At 37.5% G+C, this 20,880-nt stretch overlaps 3 protein-coding genes across 6 annotated transcripts in view; 1 reads left to right on the forward strand and 2 right to left on the reverse strand.

Moving 5' to 3' along the window:
• Positions 1–281: 281 nt before the first annotated feature.
• The window catches only part of LOC117993316 (nuclear protein MDM1), a 71,384-nt gene continuing 50,785 nt past the window's right edge, over positions 282–20,880 (forward strand). For 3 of the 4 annotated variants that reach the window (XM_069506707.1, XM_034981101.2, XM_069506709.1), the window contains exons 1-2: positions 282–474; positions 6,774–6,909. In XM_069506707.1, coding sequence (XP_069362808.1) covers positions 6,853–6,909 — 57 coding nt within the window. In that variant the 5' untranslated portion in view covers positions 282–474; positions 6,774–6,852. Of the gene's footprint in view, positions 475–6,773; positions 6,910–17,310; positions 17,714–20,880 lie in introns of those variants that run through there. The other variant, XM_069506708.1, reaches the window with a different exon arrangement.
• LOC138404006 (ommochrome-binding protein-like) lies at positions 9,503–10,438 on the reverse strand. The gene has a single exon (XM_069506727.1). The coding sequence runs from the start codon at positions 10,417–10,419 to the stop codon at positions 9,580–9,582; it is 840 nt and encodes a 279-aa protein (XP_069362828.1). The 5' UTR covers positions 10,420–10,438; the 3' UTR covers positions 9,503–9,579.
• LOC117993315 (ommochrome-binding protein-like) lies at positions 12,373–14,258 on the reverse strand. The gene is made up of 2 exons (XM_034981100.2): positions 14,221–14,258; positions 12,373–13,711 (listed from the first exon to the last, which is right to left on the reverse strand). Exon 2 carries the CDS (start codon positions 13,709–13,711, stop codon positions 12,866–12,868), a length of 846 nt encoding a protein of 281 aa, XP_034836991.2. The 5' UTR covers positions 14,221–14,258; the 3' UTR covers positions 12,373–12,865.

Below are 20,880 nucleotides of genomic sequence, written 5' to 3' on the forward strand. Positions count from 1 at the left end.
AGTGGGGGGGGGTCTATGTCAAAGTAAAAATCCCGACATGCACATGTTTTTAGACCTAAGGTTTGAGAAAGTCAGTTTCTCTTTTGATGTCTAGAAGATTGGCAGCAAACCCGTCGGCACATCTATAGGGTGCTTTTTATCACTAAACGTAGCTTACATTCGTATATTTGTCTCTATCCAACAGTTACATAATAAGGAAATGGGTGAGCGATATGTTAAGTTGGGTGCTAAGTTCCGCATGCGGCTCTGTTCTCGGGGGTGGGTATTGATTTTCGCGGAGTTTGCGGCAGTCGCCCGACTAACCGGTGCCGAGCGCGAAAAAACACATACGCGCGCCGCGACACTAAAAAGACCTTTTTCCTACCACCTAATTGGGGAAAAAATAGTTTTCGTTCGAAAATTCGCGTTTAAATACCGGTCAAAACCGCTTTTAAGCGATTTTAGTGCATTTCTGTGCTGGGAAACCTAATTTTCGTAAGTGTTAGCCGTATTTACTAGCATTACATTTACTAGCATAGCTAGCATTTTTTACTGTCACCATTTTAATCTGTTTTAATTTAATGATAGTTCTTTTAATGGGTTATTTATGATGTCTTAATTCTGATTAGTGATTACGTTTAGTTGATTGGGTGTTTTATGTGTGCATTTTGGTTTGCATGATCATTGAGATCAGCTGATTGTAAGTCGACCTATGTAAAATGTCAACAGCACAGCATCTCTTGGATTTACTAAAACCGCATTTAATTAAATAAATGATATAGGTTAACAATACTGATACCTAATAAAAAAAATTAAAAAAAAATCACTTACCAATTTATCCAATGGTAAAGTTCCTTTATAAACCTTAGTTCTAACAGTATGATACACATTCATTTTTCTATAAAAAATTTAATGAAGATACAAAAAATTAGCACTGTTGAAGTTTTAGGTTGAATTGGCTAAGTAAATATTTTTACTTTTCTTTTTTTTAATAAATTCGGCTAAGAGCAATGTATGGTCGGCGGTATATCTGACGACTAACCGATATGGCTTGCAGGATGACGTCATGGATCGTTATCACCATAGTCTGATGACGTCATACGTCCTTTTCTCAGCTCCTTGATCATTAATAATGGCATCGTGGAGATATTTTAATAGGAGTCTCGGCTAGATTAGTTATCTGTATGTCCTCTTCTAGTTGCGTGTGTTGGAGAGGGATAAAAGAGTTGTAGCTAAGGGATGAAGATTAAACTTAGTGTTTAGATAAATAGTTTTCTAAGGCATCGATCTGTCAACGTTCAGACGACCTCTCTGGCGACTTGGGCACAGTTAGGGAGCTTCTATCAAAACGCCGAGGCTTCGAAGTCACTGGCAGGCGTCAAATCTACATTTGACGCAAGTAGCCTTATGGTAGCCCTATTTTTCTATGATTTCACGTCGCCATAGCCTAATATTTGACATATCGTCGATTCAGGATCAAACCGAGAGTTCCCTTACTCTAGTTCACTCTGACGTAGGTAGTTTTAATTGAGAGCTCCTAAGTTCAATTTGGCGGTGATTGTAACTTTTTAGAGTTATGTGAGGAAAACATGGCGAGGAAACTTGCATGCTTGAGAGATTCTCTATAATGTTTTCAAAGGTGTGTGAAGTCTGCCAATCCGCACTTGGTCAGTGTGTCGAATTATAGCCTAAAACACGGAGTACAATTTCTACTCCGTAGCCTGAATTAAACCCTTCTGATTCTGAGAGGAGACCTGTGCTCAGTAGTGGGCTCAGTCACTCAGCGGAGTGTCTGAGCTTGGTGTCTATGTGATCAAATCAGAAATGAGGATATCCGTAGAGGTACCGACATAAGTTCAACGCATTATTTATTTATTTATTGCGTAGTTGAAGCGGCAATGGGCAGGGCATACCTATAACTAATTTGAAAAAGTGATAGACGTTGCAGTTCTAAATTACTAGAATGATGGCCAAGCAGCGGAAAGTGCAGCATTGCAGATTAAGTGGACATACTGCATCAAGTTGCCGCTGGATTCACGTGGAGACCGTGACATAATATAGAAGTCCCTGCAAGAGACCTATCTCCAGCAGTAGACGTCTATAGGTTGATGATGATGATGATAATAAGTAGGTATCTACTTTTCAAGATAGTGAAATCTAACAACAGTAGTAATTAAACAACCATTCTTTTTTCTACACAAAACACGGCCTCAAATTAAAAAAATGCGCATTGACTTGTGCATCGTACCATACTACTAGCTATTCTATTGTAGTTGAAATAACAGTTAAATTTGTAGTCGTTTGGCTTCATTCCCAAATTGAAGGCAACGTGCCGTGCCAATTTGCAAGAACTAAAAACTACGAGTTCACAAAATTTAAAAACCCCCGACACAAAAACCTAAAAAAAAATATGTATTGGCCGTTTAAGTACTTACTTATTACTTGGGGACCGTGGGGCCCGGGGGCTCGAGCTCTTTTTGAGGGAAAAGGGATATCGAGTCAACCGGGGACCCGAGAGCTGGCAGCTACCTTGAGAGCCTACCTCAAAGAATTAATTAAGTCATCCAAAGGGGTAATACTGCCAGCATCTTGTGTACAAAACTTTTATTTATTTATTTATCTATTTATTTACAATGTCTCACTGCGGTGGTCTCGATGAGATTTTAGATTTAATTTAATTTATTTTAGTTTTAATTTAATGTTGTTGTTTTTTTTTCATTTTTAATTTAGATACCGCGATTGATAGGCGTCCACAGTCGTCTTGCGAGATATTACGACTCGGACGGAAGCATCCGTCATCCGCGACTTTTGTTTCACTCTTTGATATGTGTATCGTACAGAAACAACAAAATAAAAGTTGCATCGTACGCCGGGAGTGGAGCCAAATTGCAGCTTCGCAAAATATTGCTCTTTTAGTTCACGAGCTTGATGCGAGAGGATGCAAGGCAAACAACCAAAAACCGGCCAAGTGCGAGTCAGGCTCGCGCAATGAGGGTTCCGTACCTACTAACCGCCGAGTTTCTTGCTGGTTCTTCTCGGTAGGAACGGTATTCCGAACCAGTGGTAAAGTTTACATGAATAAAAAAAACATTCTATTCTATTCTATTCTATACTACAGTCGTATTTTTTTGACATTTTCCAGGATAATTCAAAAACTATGATAAAAATAAATAAAAATCTGTTTTAGAATGCACAGGCACAGACCTTTCATATGATATAGTTATCTTACTTAGAAAATTGAAAATACTAGTTTTAGTTCATGCCCACAATTTAATTTTTTTGTGTGATATAACCACAAATTCACGGTTTTCAGATTTTTCCCCTAATACCACCTATAAGACCCACCTACCTACCTAATTTCATGATTCTAGGTCAACGGGAAGTATCCTGTAGGTTTCTTGACAGACAGACGGACAAACAGACAGACAACAAAGTGATAATATAAGGGTTTTTTCCTTTTGAAGTAGGTACGGAACCCTAAAAATGGTAAGCGAAAGAGCAGGCGGGTCACCTGATGTTAAGTGATTACCGCCGCATATGAACTTTTGCAGTATCTACCAATGCGTTGCCGGCCTTTCAGGAATTTGTTGGTCCTCCCTTGAATAACCCCATGTTGTAATCTAAAGGGAACACCGCCGAAGGAAGTTGATTCCACAGTTTGCATGTGCGTGGAAAAAAGGATCTGGCACAACGGACGGTCGAAGTGCACCAGACACCCAGGTGGTGATGGTGGAATTGTTTTCGGTGGCGTGCTGTGCGGTTGTAGAAAAAGAAGGGTGAAATGAGATCAAACAACTCTTCAGATCACTCCCCATTATAAAGGCGTTAGAACACGCAAAGAGAGCTTATGTCTCTGCGGTGCTCCAAGCTTTCCAATGAGCCGGTTTAGTAATATTTTGATAAAAGATACGTCATTAGATTCGTCTTGATAGCGCGAGTGTCATGGGTATAATTATTAAAAAATCAAAATTGCGGATTTTATGCGCTTTAATGTGCAGATAAAAATTGTAAACCGCAGGCGGGGTTTTTGGAAAACTTTTTGAATTGCTTACTTGTAGAATAGAATAGAATAGAATATATTTTTATTCAAGTAAAGTTTTACAAGTGCTTTTGAATCGTCAACTAGTTTAATTTACCACTGGTTCGAAATGCCGTTCCTGCCGAGAAGATATGTTAAAATATACATCGGACATTTGATTACATCCCCGCAGTTTGTACAAACCAATTTCAATTTTGCTGGGGCATCAAAATCAATGATTAGCAACGGCAAACCATCAATCCCTGCGGACCTAGATTCAATTCCGTATCGGATGAGTTTGCTGTTTCCAGTCTAGATATCTATCTGGTATATCTGTATTTGACTGCCTTGTTGGTTTTGTGGTTGGCATGTTCGAATGTAGATGATAACGTCCTGCGTTCGATTCCTGGGTCTGGCCAAAAATAATTAGGTGTTGATTTTACCGTACCTCAAAAGGAAAAACGGAACCCTTATAGGATCACTTTGTTGTCTGTCTGTCTGTGTATCCGTCTGTCTGTCAAGAAACCTACAGGGTACTTCCCGTTGACCTAGAATCATGAAATTTGGCAGGTAGGTACATCTTATAGCTGACATTTGGGGAAAAATCTGAAAACCGTGAATTTAGACTTACATCACACAAATAAAATAAAATTGTGGTCATGAACTAATAATTACTATTTTCAATTTTCTAAATAAGATAACTATATCAAGTGGGGTATCATATAAAAGGTACACCTGTGCATTCTAAAACAGATTTTTATTTATTTTTATGCATCATAGTTTTTGAATTATCGTGCAAAATGTCGAAAAAAATACGACTGTAGTACGGAACTCTCATTGCGCGAGCCTGACTCGCACTTGGCCGGTTTTTTTATGTCATGAAATTTTCAGTACCAGCCCGAAATCAGACAGTTGGCGGTGTTTCGGAGAGCACCGAGTAAAAGAATCTTTTACAACATTTCTTGTGGCTGCATTTCTGGTTCTGATCGTCTGGTTCACAACTGAGCACGGGTCGCCATCACTATGGCCAAGTGCGGATTGGCAGATATCACAAACCTTTGAGAACATTTTGGATTCTTGCAGGTTTGCTCAGGATGTTTTCTTTCACCGTCAAAGAAAGTGTTACTTAATTGCTTAAAACGCTCACAACCCCGAAATGTTAGAGGTGTTCCGCCCATGTGTCCTGCCCGTGAATGTTGATTGCAGTAGCATGCTCTCACGCTCGACTTGGAGCGACATGGAGAGTACTCTTAACAAGAAATACGTCAATCTTTTTCTTTTTAAATGAATAAAAGGAAATGGTTAAATGTATAAACTACGATCTATTAACGTACAGCTCAAACTATTATGACGGAGGCATCCGCTAAGGAAGGATTTTTGAAAATTCAATCCATAACGGGGTGAAATAGGGGTTCGAAATTTGTGTAGTCTACGTGGATGAAGTCGTGGGCATTAGCTAGTTATTGTATAATAATAATAAATAACGTCCCCTTAAAAAATGTATAACCCCGTGTTTAGTTAATTTATGCAATAGCGAAAGCCCGGAAAGATTGAAAAATCAAACACTTTGCCTATTTTACCTGAAACTCAATTAAAAAGTAACTCAATGCCGTGAAAGGTGAATGAACTCATTCCATTAACGTAAAAATTTCGCGTGGAAAACACGGAGGTTTCGTGAAATACCTACGCACTACCCTCATTTACAAGTCTACAACCGTTTTGAGGGGAGCCTCTTAATGTTGGGAATGTAGAGATTTTTTTGGGTGTTTTCTTTTACGGCTTTATTGTACAGATATTTACATCATTATCTTCATCATTATCAACCACGGTTCACTTATGTGGGCCTCTTCTCGGTATGAGACCATAGTCTACCACACTGGCCAAGTGCGGATTAGCAGACATCACAAACCTATGTGGAGAACTCTCTGGCATGCAGGCTCTCACGATGGTTTCCTTTGCCGTTATTAACAAGTGATATTTCCTTAATTGCTTAAAACGCACATAATCTCAATAGCTCAACGGGTAAAGGAGTGGACTGAAAACCGAAAGGTCGACGGTTCAAACCCCGCCCGTTGCACTATTGTCGTACCTACTCCTAGCACAAGCTTGACGCTTAGTTGGAGAGGAAAGGGGAATATTAGTCATTTAACATGGCTAATATTCTTTAAAAAAAAAAACTAATCAAACTATACTTAGTGTTTTTATTTTTTTTTATTGTACGATAGGCTTGCGCTTGACGGCCATCATGCTTGACGACCATCATGCTTGACAAACAGAGCAATAATGAGGTCTAGGGTGCAGCGCGCTTGCCTAGAAGATGTTCACTTCTATACGGTGTACCCACAACGCTGGCAAAAACGAAGCCAGGTGATAGTACTGATGATGATATGATACCACAAAAAAAAAAACACCAAAAAAAATCCTAGACATTTTAAAAGTACGATATATCAACGAACGTTGTGAAAATAGGTCACTCGGAGTCAATGCCGCGTCGTAGGCAGGGCATTGGCCCGAGTTTTGCACGCTATACATTGCGGGTTTGAAAAATTCGAAATCACTAAAAGTACAAAACGAGGCAAACGGTTATTGGAATTGGATTGTGTTTAGGCTATTATATATTCTGTGGTTTAGGTAGTAGGTATAACAATAACGCTAAGTTTTTGCTAGCGTTCTGGTTACATCCTGTATATTCACTCTTGTCTTTAAAGTATTGAAGGTTTACCACGAAGCTATCACCACTGCATGATACTTGATTGGTGTGTGTTTGTTTGTGCAGCAGCATCACATGCACCAGCGCGGAGAGCGTCAAGTTTAGCCACCGCACGAGCCGCACCGAGCCGCACGGCTGCCGCCAGATGATCGGCTCATTCTGGAACCTGTGCCGCGCGTGCCCTTCCATGCCTGTGGATAAGGTGAGCCTATAGCATGCTCGTTTATTGTTTGTGCAGCACCAGCAGCATCGCATGCCGCAGCGCGGAGAGTGTCAAGCTTAGCCACCGCACGAGCCGCACCGAGCCGCACCAAGCCGCACGGCTGCCGCCAGATGATTTTATATCTTCTATCGTAAAGCGTTGACTGCACGTGCAAAATGTTGCCGTGAATAAAAGTAAAGTAAAAAGTAAAATATGCTTTATTGTACACCATACAAAAACAATAGACATATAACAAATACAGCATGTACAATAGGCGGCCTTATCGCTAAAATAGCGATGGCAACCTTAGGGTAGAGGATATTATAAAAATTAAAGAAAGCGGAAGGGGTGTACTAATTAAATAAAGTAAATACACATAATATACGTATGTATATATATATATATATATATATATATATATATATATATATATATATATAAATGAAAATACAACAGTAAATAAGAGAGGAATAGACGACAGATAAGTGGAATAAAAGTAAAAATAAATAAACACATCAAATGGAGGATAAATAAAATAGCTTCAATTTACTAACTAAGTCCTTAGTTATTTAGAATAACTAAGGACTAATATAAATTAGGGACTAATAATTAATTATTTATTAATCTTTAAGTTACCAGAAAGCGCCTGTCATAAATAAAATAGCAATATGATATTAAACAAAAATTTAAATTAATATTCTGTTCATAAAGTAATTTTTGTGTCACTATACAATATTGACGAGATGAGATATGAATAAAAAAGTCACTTTAATTAATTAACCAACAATACCTATTTTTAACAATAGCGCCTAATGAGTTGATCGGAGCCATGTGTAAAGTGACACATATTGCGTTGCTGAAATTTCATTTTCATACATTCCCCCATACATCGTGGCCAAGAGGAACAATGTCACTTTTAACAATAGGGACTTATATGGGATTATGTCTTTGTTTCTAAGGGCTTTTCTTAATACTGCCGTCCATTCCTTATCGCCACTTTCCAGTCTAGTTTGTACTTAGTTGTTACAAAAGCTATGGAAATTAACAAACTTTTGAATAATGATCTAAGTGAAAGATAGTTTTAACTACAGGCCTTTTTGCTCTTAACTTTTAATACTTATTTACTAAACCTCTTTATCGTCGTATCCTACGAATAAGGACGCTGTTCCTAAAGACCTACTTTTCAGAATAAAATCAATTTTTCCAAACTTTTATGACTTTGAATGATGTGAAATTGAAAGTAGAATTTCAAATCAGCAAAAATGCCACAACGGCAGTTACGCCCTTCTTCGTAGGATACGGCGTAATACCCCGTTTGCCATCTCGACCTGTCACGTATTATATCTACCTACTCTTCTATAAGACATTGCTATCTGAAAAATTTTATGATTCTAGGTCAACGGGAAGTACCTACCCTATAGATTTTGATTTCCTTTTCTTAAAAGACACGACTTTTTCCTTTTAAGGTACGAAACCCTAAAAATAAAAATTTAATAGATTACTTGAATTAGGTACATCATATTATTTTCACTGGGTAAGTTTGTCCTAAACAATAGTCCTATGAAGCCAAGTTCAATAGTCACATACTTAGCTGATTTAGCACAAATACTTAATGAACTAAATAGATAGCTAAATACCGACACGTGATTCTCTAGAGCTGCTATTTTAGGGCACACTAAGGTTTCAGTGTCTAGGACATTACCTAATACCTCATTCGAGACATATTAGATAACTAGATGATGCCCGCGACTTCGTCCGCGTGGATTTAGGTTTTTTAAAATCCCGTGGGAACTCTTTGATTTTTCGGGATAAAAAGTAGCCTATGTCCTTCCCCGGGATGCAAGCTATCGCTGTACCAAAATTTCGTCAAAATCGGTTGAACGGATGGGCCGTGAAAGGCTAGCAGACAGACAGACAGACAGACACACTTTCGCATTTATAATATTAGTGTGGAAGTATGGATTAGGTACCTAGGGTTAATTTGACTAGTTTTACCCCTGTCAGCGCCTGTTTTAAAAGGTCAAACCACAGTAAATCTAAATATCGCTTATCACTACTTCATCAGCATCATCATCATGCTCAACTCATCGCCGGCTCTTTTCCCTCCACTTTTAATATGGGTACCTTCAAGTCAAGAGTGAACAGGCATCTTCTACAAGCGCGCTCCCATCTTAGGCTGCATCATCACTTGCCAGCAGGTCTGATTGCAGCCAAGCGGTAGTCTAATAATTTTAAAAAATTCTTCATCAACGTTGTTGTCCTCGTCGTTATTAACCGATAGACGTCCACTGCTGGACATAGGTCTCTTGTAGGGACTTCCATAGACCACCGTCATCCAGCAGCTCTCGTATGTCCACCTATTGGGGCGTCTGCCAACGCTACGCTTTCCAGTGCAAGGTCGTCATATAGCACTTTGGGATTGTCATCGTTGTCGTCACTAACTGATAGACGTCCACTGCTGGACATAGGTCACTTGTAGGGACTGCCACATGCCGTGGTCTTGCACTGCCGTTATCCAACAGCTGCCTGCGACTCATTTCATATCGTCTATCCACATAGTAGGAATTTTTCTAAACGTTGCGCTTTCCGGAGCGAGGTTGCACCTCGGGATGTCGGTTTTTCGAACATAAGATTTTAAAACTAAGGATTCATAAATTTTTATTTTTATTACTAATAGTCATTCTCATCACTAAAACAATAAGTATTAGTTCGTTTAAGTCTAAAAAGACCATCTTCTAACGCGCAAATTATGGTACCATCTGCTTCTATAGCTATTCCATACAAATTCTCAAATGAAGCTATTTTTTCCACTTCTTGGGTGTTCTCGTCGATATAGTATATACCGGTAGGAGTAGAGAAAAACAATTCACCGTTTATATCATAAGTGAAAGCATTTACATTGTAATTGGCAATGATAGAGGTATAATCCGTGGTCTTCTTATGAACAAACAACCCAGTTGAGTTCGAAAAGTAAATGTTGTTCAAATTATCAACAGCAACTAGCATTCCTTTCGTGCCAATTAATTCAGGCACTCTATGGGGTTGGTTATTTTTAAATATATAGACCTCTTCTTCTGGAAACTTCGTGTAATACAAATCTTTTTTGAAGAACAATTGCCAAATATTATGATCAGTGCCATTGAGATGAGTAGCAACTTTGGTTTCATAATCAAACTGGTATATACCGTCACTGCCACCTAAGTAAACAACGTTACCATGCTCATCCACTGCGTTAGCAAACCCTTCTGTTATTCCATGTATGATTCCGAATTCATTTGTTTTAAGATTAATGTATGCTGACACATAAATTGTATCTTGGTCATCGATGGAATAACTGAAGAATAAAGTATTCGTGTTATAGTCCATTGCCAGTTGGTATGGCGTCCTTAAACTTTTCAAAACTTCATGTTCGTGTTTAATATTATGAATTACGGTACCAATACAGTTGTCAATGGGGACCCGTGATTCTGCATAGTATGATAAAATTGTCAAAACTAGTATGGCCTTCATCTGAAAAGAAGAAAAAAGATTTTAATATAAAATTATTTTATGCTATTCAGTGCTTTTGTCGGCTTCAGTTGGTTGTTCAGTTGTTGTCAGTTGTCAGTTGTTGTAAAGCTTTCAGCTTTAGTTATTAGTTTTAATGATTACTAGTGACCACCCGTTGCTTCGCCGTATGGCCGTATTTCTTGTCTACATTTTAAAGGTAGCCTCTGTAAGTACAAGGTTCAGCTTTCTAGGTCCAAGGATTCGGGCTGGACGTTGATTTGGGATGATTCACCACTCATTTTTAATTACGATAAAAACTACTCACTAGTTCTAATGCAGTTTAAAAAAATTTGATCGAGTATCCATAATTAATATCTATAAAAGTATTTATTGGTCAAAATTTTGTTAGCGTAGGTACCTGACGTGACTCACAGTGTAACTTATGTAGCGCAAGTAGTAAATTAAAAGCACTATTATATTATTATTCTGTGGTAAAAGTAAAATATTTTTGACAAAACCAAAACAATAGAAATTATAACAAAGATGTTTGCAAGGCGGCCTTTTCGCTAAAATAGCAGTAGCGATCTCTTCCAGGCAACCTTAGGGTACAGGATATAATAAAAATTAAAGAAAGTGGAAGGGGTGTACTAATCAAAAAGTGTTTCCTTACATTTATATTTTAAAACACAAAACTCACTTAAGTTACATTTAAAAATTAAAGTATTAAAAAATCTGAGTGCACATTTAAAACAATAAGCTTTTCTTTTATTCGCCCTTAAATTTTTAATGGTAATTATTTATAGTATAATACTTACAGTTTTTATCAAATGTTCGCGGTAACTGTACTATAACAACCAAGTAGAACGATTAACTAAGTGTAACATACTGATAAGTTTGTTTTTGTACGAGCCAGTGGTTTTCCCAAAATTTGAGGTGAAATGTTATCAATTATTACAATTAATTGATAATTTTTTAAGAAAAACCAGTCAAGTGCGTGTCGGGTCACGCACAGTGTAGGGTTCCGTAGTTGCCTGTCACAATATGTGGATTTAGAAGGCGGATTTTTTGTATGATGGATGGAATTTGGAAAACGATCTTCCGGAACAGTTGTAAAAATAGGGGCCCACACGGGTTCCATTTTAGGACCTTTTCTATTCCTCATTTATATTAATGACCTTCTTTACCTCGCTAAGGATAATTCTTCTTCTTAATTTGCTTTATGGCTTTCAGTAGTGCCACACTGAGCACAATGCACTTCGCCAATGTCACCTAGTAGTAAGGATAATTACGGGATAGTATTGTTTGCTAATGATACATCACTATTATTTATAATCAATCGATATATAAACAACTTTTGACGAAGCAAGCAATTCTCTTACTAAGGTGGTACAGTGGTCCGAGGCTAACCTACTTCTCAATGGGAAAAGTGTATTAAATTCACATTACCAAATGTTAAGCAGGTGAAAACCACTGTACAACTTAATACTGAGGAATTAGAATCCAATAAAGTGGATACCGCTGTTTTTCTGGGATGTTAAACGTTAGATGGTTAACTTTAATGGGGCTGTCATATAAATAACTTATTGAACAGGCTTAGTTCTGCTGCATATGCGGGTTCGCAAGATTCGCCGGTTGTCAGGCATAGAAAGTAGAAACGGAGAGATTAGTGTATTTTAGTTACTTTCACAGCGGTACTCTATTTTTGTGCTGCAAAAGCTGTTTGCACCAAATAAGTATAGTATGGGACCAAGAGAGTTGCTGAGAACTAAATTTCAAGAAGTTAAAATTATGACAGTGATACTATATGAACATAAATATTTTTTTAAAAGGTGCCTGTCATAATATAACTACTAGAAATAACGTTGTTTGTTATAAGTTCTTTTCCACGACTTATCGTTGTAGCTATTCTTAATTTGAATTATATAATGACTTAGCACCTAGGATTTGAACAATGTAATTTTTTTCTATGATTCTGTTGGTGATTTAGTAAAAAATAAAATAAACTTGTAATGCTAAGCTAAGCTAAAAAATGATAGCAATTCATTTATTGTCAATTGTGTACAGTTTTATAATAAGCTTTCAGAAGACATAATGTTGGGCACGTCTCTCAACAAGTTCAAAGTTTTCATAAAACGTAAACTTACTGAAAGATCCTATTATAATGTAAAGGAAGGAAGGAGGAAGGCTTAGGAATGAGTTGGTTAACAGCTTTGATAGATCTAATAAATTTAAGTGATTTTGTAAAGTGGTGATAATAAAAAATATACCAGGATAACTTTATTGTTAGCTTTTTTCAGACCCGGGCGCATTTGGAACTCTCGTAGCTTTAGTTTTAAGTTTACGTATTTAATTATCACCATTACATCTTACACATTCAACAATTGACAATCAAAAAGTGTACAATGGTACCTACCCAATTTGAATAAATAATTAGACTTTAACTTTGACTTTGAAGACTAAGGTGAGTTCACAGATTTTTCGTCTCATTACTAAAACAATAAATGTTAGTTGGTTTGAGTCTAACAAGACCATGTTCTGACGCGTAAATTATGGCTCCATCTGCTTCTATAGCTATTCCATACAAACTATCAAATGAAGCAATTTTTTCCACTTCTTGGGTGTTGTCGTTGATATAATATATACCATCAGGAGTAGAAAAAAACAGTGCACCATTTATATCATGAGTAAAACCATTCACGTCGTTATAATTTCCAACGAAAGAGGTGTTATCCGTGATCTTCTTATGAACAAACAATCCGAGTGAGTTACAAAAGTAAATGTTGTCAAAATTATCAACAGCAATAAACTTTCCATTCGTGCCAATTAATTCAGGCACTCTGTGAGGTTGGTTGTTTTTAATTATATAAACCTCGTTTTCTGGATAACTCGTATAGTACAAATCTTTTTTGAAGAACAATTGCCCAATACTATGATCAGTATCATTGAGACGAGTTGCAACTTTGGTTTCATAATCAAACTGGTATATACCGTCACTGCCACCTAAGTAAACAACGTTACCATGCTCATCCACTGCGTTAGCAAACCCTTCTGTTATTCCATGTATGATTCCGAATTCATTTGTTTTAAGATTAATATACGCCGACTCATAAATTTTATCTTTTTTATCTTTGGAATAACTGAAGAACAAATAATTTGTGTTATAGTCTATTGCCAGTTGGTATGGCAACCTTAATCTTTTTAAAACTTCAGGTTCGTGTTTAATATTATGAATTACAGTACCGCTCCAGTTATCAATGGAGATCAGTGATTCAGCATAATATGCGAAAAGCGCCAAAACTAGTATAAACTTCATCTGAAAATAAATAAAGAATGATTTAAATATGAAATTATAATGCTTATAAGCTTTCCAATTTTCAGTCCTTTTGAAGTCGGTTACTAATTGTTTGAAAGCTTTAATTAGTTTTGATAGGTTATTACTCTAACGACCACCTGCTGCTTCGCTCCCGTGGGAATTTCAACAAATCCATTATTCCTTGTCTATATTATAAAGAGAACTAAAAACTGTCATATAATATCCATAAAAATAGAAATAAATTGGTCAAGATTGTATATGATGTTTCCTATAGTAACAATTCGTTGCGTAAGCAGTGTTTCCACACATTAATTCATATTTTAAAAACAAAACAAACTTTAATAACATTGTTAAATTAAAGTAAAAAAAAATATCATCATTCATAAATCATTTAAAAAAATAAACTTTTCCTATATTCGCCCTTAAATTTTTTATGGTAGGTAGGTAGGTAGATGAATATTAAGAAATGGTGGTTACAGAAAAATAATAATAGATAAATAAATACTTACATTTACCAACTGTTGGTGGTAACTGTATAGTTACAACTAGAACGACTAACTATAACATACCGATAACTTTGTATTTATACGTGCCTAGTGGTTTTTCCAACATTGGAGGTGAAATGTTATCAATTTATTACAGTTTATTAACAATTGTTTAAGAAAAAACTGGTCAAGTGCGTGTCGAGTCACGCGCAGTGTAGGGTTCTGTAGTTGCCTGTCACAATGCGGATTTAGAAGGATTTTTTGTTTGATAGGTATTCTGAACATACCTACTAATAAAATTGAGTTCAATAACGTACAAATAGTTATTTTTTGGGTTCCGTACCTCAAAGAGAAAAAAGGAACCCTTATAGGATCACTTCGTTGTCTTTGCATCATAAAAAATGTGTTCATGAACAAATAATTAGTATTTTCAATTTTCATCAAGTGGGGTATCAGTGCCTGGTGCAACTTCAACCGCCCGGCCCGTCGTTGTGGCAGAGAGTCGTTCAACAAACGATGCTGGTATTGAGTTAATCCAAAATGTATTTCTAGCTTGGGAGGAGTAACGTGATGCGCTTGGCGTTTTCTGTGATTTATCCAAGGCTTTCGACTTCGTTGGACATGAAACATTGGTCGTGAAATTGCACCATAACGGAATTAGAGCTAATGAGATCTTACCTAAATGATAGAGTACAAAAGGTAGACGTGGATGGAATTTGAAAAGCGATCTTCTGGAACAGTTGTAAAAATAGGGGTCCCATTGTTGAGCTATTGAGGCTTCAAAATTATAACCTGTCAATAAAGCGGTGAAAGCTTGCGCCTAGTCAGTAATGTGCGAAAAATATAATGACAGGTACCTATGTCATCAGTAGATGTTCCGGATATAGTAATTATAGAAGTAGCCATAAAATACTATTAAATTTCAATCAAATTATTTTTTAAGTCTAAAAATCAAATATTTGTCATTTTTATATTGCAAAAATATCGCCGTACTTACGAAAATGCAAATGCAAGGCGCAAAGAGTCAAGTGGCGTCAACTATCATTCCAAGGTCATGCGCACCGACACCGATTAAGTAAATAAGTTAAGATCCGTATCCGCGGATCTTGACGCAATGATCCGTATCCGAAAACAATAAAATCTTTTATCGCTTCACACGTAAAGCAATGAGGCGACTCCCCTCTAGAGGGAGATGATACAATACATCGTGTTCTCTGGCAAACTGCTAGACCACTGGATCAGAAAATATCATTGAAACGTACATAAATTTCGTTTATTTATTTATCCATCAGGAGCAAGTGATGTACGCTCGACTGTAACTATAGGAAGATCTTCCTCCGAAGAGACAGTTCATATGCTTGGGGACCCAGCCGGGCTAACACTTTTGAAGCTTATATTTAGTATTTATTTATACTAGACTAGGTGATGCCCGTGACTTCGTCCACGTGGATTTAAGTTTTCGCAATGCAAAAGTGTGTCTGTATAGCTTTTCACGGCCCATCTGTTAAACAAATTTTGGCGGAATTTAATACAGAGATAGCTTCCATCCCGGGGAAGGACATAGGCTACTTTTTATCCCGTAAAATTAAAGAGTTCCCACGGGATTTTTAAAAAACCTGAATCCACGTGGGCATCATCTAGTAATTTCTATTTTTTTTTGCACAGTACAAAAATATCGGACGAACAAATGCCAGGAATTGTATATAGGTATCGGACGAGGGAGCTATTTTTACTGTCTACTCTCAGGGGTATAGCTCAATGACTTTAGACAATGATCTTCATAACAAGACTCACTTTTTAAAATAACTGTATATTTCCATTGTATCTTATATCAGGGTCACAGAGTACAACCACAGCCTAAAGAGATACTTCATACAGTCAGTCGATGTAGTTACCTATCATATCAGATAGGTACCTACCTACAGGGTTTGATTCCTTGACGGGTCTTGACAGACATGACCGACAGACAGACAACAAAGTGATCTAATAAGGGCTCCTTTTTTCTCTGGAGATAAAACTGCTCCTAAAAACTGATCGCTGACCGTCAGTCATAATGGTCAGCACATTAAAAAGAAGAAAGAAAATTCATAGCGTTAAAATTTTTCATAGTCATAAAATATTATCGTAAAAATGATAACATACAGTGTCGTTTCAATCCAAATATAGAACCTTCGGAGGGGTCGTAGCCTACGAGCGGTCAGTGCGTGCGCCCCAGACTGGTATCGATCCCACCACCACCGACCACCACTCCTTTGCCACTTCTTACTAGTCGGCCATCGCCCCGCGACCGAACTACACCCGATAAAAAACCCCTATTTAAAAATAAACTTAAACAACACTCATTAAAACGCTTATTTAAAAAATTTACTGTCAGTTGTCAATTTCCGCGCTTAATTTTCCACAGATGATAAAACCAAACCTAATAAAACAAAACCCGATATTTAAACCTAAACTTTCAATGCCACTTGAGTCATATTAATTATCGGTATTAATAGATATAACTACTTATCTAGTCATACAACCCAATTTAAAAATAAAATAACATTTAAGTTATCGTATTTTTAGTAGATTTAGTAAAATCATTTAAAAAAACTTATTTCGTAAACAAATAAATACTAATCACTGAAAAGAAACTCACCTTTTCGCGCGCCAAATTTCTCGCAGATTATACATAATCTAAGTGCCATTTTACTGTGCCTACATTTTTAAGTGCTTAGTAACGCGTTCTTAATTACTAAATGAGATGTGAGGATGATTCAGGTCGACCTGAATCGAGGATAACAGGCATTATCTCAATTTACAGCATTAAATTTCACAAATTGCGTCACTGATACCGACGTTGTTCTAAATTTAAAGTCCACCATAGCTCTTCAGTTTAATCATTTGTTATCTATATGTTAGCGATTGTCTAATCGTTGGTATCTTAGGTATTTTAATTAATTGATGTTTTAACGCTTTCTCTGCAATCTAATAATAGGATGCAAAAAAGGAAATTATTACCCGTCTATCAGATGCAAATCATCACGCCACTTATCTAGCCCCCCTTTGGTAGGAACGAGATGGAGACATATTCGTGTCCCGCTCGTCACACTAACCTGACGAAGCGTTAATATTGGATTTTTCTTCAGTCTATCAAGCAACAGCTGATACTGTGTTCGGTCGTGAGACGATGGTGAAGTAAAAAACGAGTGAAAAATGCATTTACATAGCGTGATAGCAAATTATTATCTGTGAAGTGTGACTCAGAAGTCAGAGTCGACCGCGCAGCCGCGACGGTGCCGCGTTTTTCCGAACGAATTTTCTTGCGCGTTCAGAAATTCAAACGAAACGAAACGACGTTCTATTTACGAATTTTGTATCTTTTTACCACAGATTTTTAACAGTTTTTAACGTCACGTTTTTATAGTGTGTGTTTTTTTTAATTGTGTGAGTGAAATGGTGTCGTGATATAGAAAATACATTTTTTAGAATGGAAAGAAGCGTTTTGGATACGAAACACGTCCAGTGGTCTACTGAAGTGAGTAACAAGCACTATTTCCCTTTTTTACCCGATTACGGCAATGCCAAAAGGAAGGGTTATGATTTTAGCAGTCTATGTACCTACCTATTTCACGAAAATATTGAACTTTGGATTCTTGTTTTTCGAATGTCCTTCGGGCCAGGCAAAGGTCGATGCCCATACAGCCTAGTCATTTTTGACCTAGGTTTGTGAAAGTCAGGTTGGTAATAAATAGGTAATAAATTTTATTGTACCTACAGTTAGCAAATAAGTAAGTAATTTGTCGATTGCTAAATCGGTTACATAATCAAAACATGCAATAGACATTGATATTAATGACAAGATATGCCCAAGCGAACAAAATTTTCACGGTTTTGGAACCAAATAAATCAGCACCACCTCTTAGATACTAATGAACGACCCGTTTGAAATCCAGACGTCACTGAGGTTGCATTGGTGCTACAGCACCACTGAGTCGGTGCCATTTTGTTTGTTCAATAGCCCTGTCCATACGAAGTAATATATAAGTCCATGGCAAATAGGAGTTTAATGTCAACGTTGCAGGCGATTGCAAGAATGGATTACGCAATTTGGATTTACTTTTTATGGTTATTGTTTAGTAAACATTAGACGACCTCCCTGGCGCAGTGGTAAGTGCTGGTCTTGTTATGGGAGGTCCTGGGTTCGATTCCCGGCAGAGTTTGGAATTTTACAATTTCTAATTTTCTGGTCTGGTCTGATCTGGCAAGAGGCTTCGGCCGTGGCTAGTTACCATACTATCGGCAAAGCCGTGCCGCCAAGCGATTTAGCGTTCCGGTACGGGTTAGCCCGCATCCATCTTAGATTGCATCATCACTTACCACCAGGTTTGATTGCAGTCAAGGGCTAACTTGTGTCTGAACTGAAATAAATAAAAACATAAATAACTAGTGTTTTTTTAAATAATGTTTCATCAAGGTTTCATCAAATTTCTTCCCGATCAAACGGTAATGGGTATGTGTGCGTATGTGTGCTAGTGTGTGTGTGTGTCTTGTGTGTGTTGATCGTTTCGTAATTCGTGATTATGATTTGAAAATGTACAAAATTATTACAAATACGAATCTCAAAATTTATGCGTTATACTTTCCTACATCGTAGGTACTTCGTATTTCTATGAATATGGCTTTCCCATTCTGAGTTCGGAGTTCGGACGCATGCGCAGACTTCAGAGCTCTTTTACCTGACCTGAAACTTTACCTACTTATTTATATAAAAATAGAGTTCTTCAATTTGCTTCGTGGAATATTTTTGCATGTTTAATAAATTATGCAGTTCCGGAAAGCTGGGGTATAAATAAGTGAATTTTATTGTACCTAGTACAAAAAATTTGCATAAGGCTTTACCTAGTGTTCACTTAATGAATCTCTTGGTATTTCCTTACTCAAAGGAAACAAGTATTTTTCCTTCATAGTAAAGTTGTTAAAATTAAGATAGTAAAGAAAGAACTTGTGGACGATCCCAAACTAACCGGCTCGTTGGAAAGCCTGGAGCACCGCAGAGACGTTAGCTCTCTATGCGTGTTCTATCGCCTGTATAATGGGGAGTGCTCTGAAGAGCTTTTTGACCTCATTCCACCCTCTTTTTTCTACAACCGCACCGCGCGCCACCGCGTAAGGAATTCCACCCTCACCATCTGGGTGTCTGGTGCACTTCGACCGTCCGCTGCGCCAGATCCTTCTTTCCACGCACGTGCAAACTGTGGAACCAACTCCCATCGGCGGTGTTCCCACTAGATTATAACATGGGGTTATTCAAGGGGCGGACCAACAAATTCCTAAAAGGCCGGCAACGCATCGGCGGCTCCTCTGGTGCTGCAAATGTTCATGGGCGGCGGTAATCACTTAACATCAGGTGACCCGCCTGCTCGTTTGCTCGCTATATCTATTAAAAAAAAAAAAAAAAAAATTTTTGAATTATACGGATCCCAAAAGATACACTACACTTCCATCTTGAAGTAGGCAAGTGTAAATTAATTTTAAAACTAGGCACTAGCTGAAGTGGCAATGAGGAGGACACGTATGTTGAGAAACCGATAAATGTTGGGGTCCCAAGGTTCTAGAATGGCGACCTCGCACCGGAAAGTGCAGCGTTGGAAGAACCCCTACTAGGTGGACGTCAAACGAGTCGCAGGGAGCCGCTGGATTTAGGCGGCGCGGTGCAAGACCGTGGTGTGTGGAAGTCGCTACAAGAAATCTATGTCAAGCTGTCGACGTCTATCGGTTGATAATGATGATTATGTTGAGAAGGTGTTTAGTAGGTATTTGTATTTCGCGATTCGGCACACGAGTAGATATCCCTATATCTACTCGTGTGCCATCGGCGCCGGCTGATCGCGTGACAAGATACAAGTGACAGATATAGCTATTATGCCGTAGAGATCCACTAAGAAAGGATTTTTGAAAATTCAGCCCATAAAATACAATTTGTGTAGTGTAATAGAATTTGTTGCATGCCAAATTTCAGCCCGATCTCCGTCCAGTAGTTTGAGCTGTGCGTCGATAGATCAGACAGTCAGTCACCTTGTCCTTTTATTAGGGTTCCGTACCTCAATAGGAAAAACGGAACCCTTATAGGATCACTTTGTTGTCTGTCTGTCTGTCCGTCTGTCTGTCAAGAAAGCTACAGGGTACTTCCCGTTGACCTAGAATCATGAAATTTGGCAATGTAATTTGAAAACCGTGAATTTGTGGTTACATCACACAAAAAAATTAAATTGTGGTCAAACTAATAATTAGTAGATAAGTATTTTCAATTTTCTTAGTAAGTTAACTATATCAAATGGGGTATCATATATGAAAGGTGTGCATTCTGAAACAGATTTTTTTTAATTTTTATGCATCATAGTTTTTGAATTATCGTGCAAAATGTCGAAAAAATAAGACTGCAGTTCGGAACCCTCATTGCGCGAGCCTGACTCGCACTTGGCCGGTTTTATTTCGATTTATACACAAACTGGCAGTAAAATAAACATTTCTATAAAAGTAGTGTCTTTCACCAGTTTATTTTTGTTTTATTTGATGTCAACACCATATGATAGGAAGTCATCAATTAGCGCTACTTGATGGTGGCAACCTTCTAATAGATTTTATGGTCCAGTGGTTAAAATGGCGGTAGTTAAATTTTTACTGCCATTGATTTAGGAAACA

Source organism: Maniola hyperantus, chromosome 23 (genome assembly GCF_902806685.2).
Source record: "Maniola hyperantus chromosome 23, iAphHyp1.2, whole genome shotgun sequence".
In the NCBI taxonomy this organism is placed as follows: Eukaryota; Metazoa; Arthropoda; class Insecta; order Lepidoptera; family Nymphalidae; genus Maniola; species Maniola hyperantus.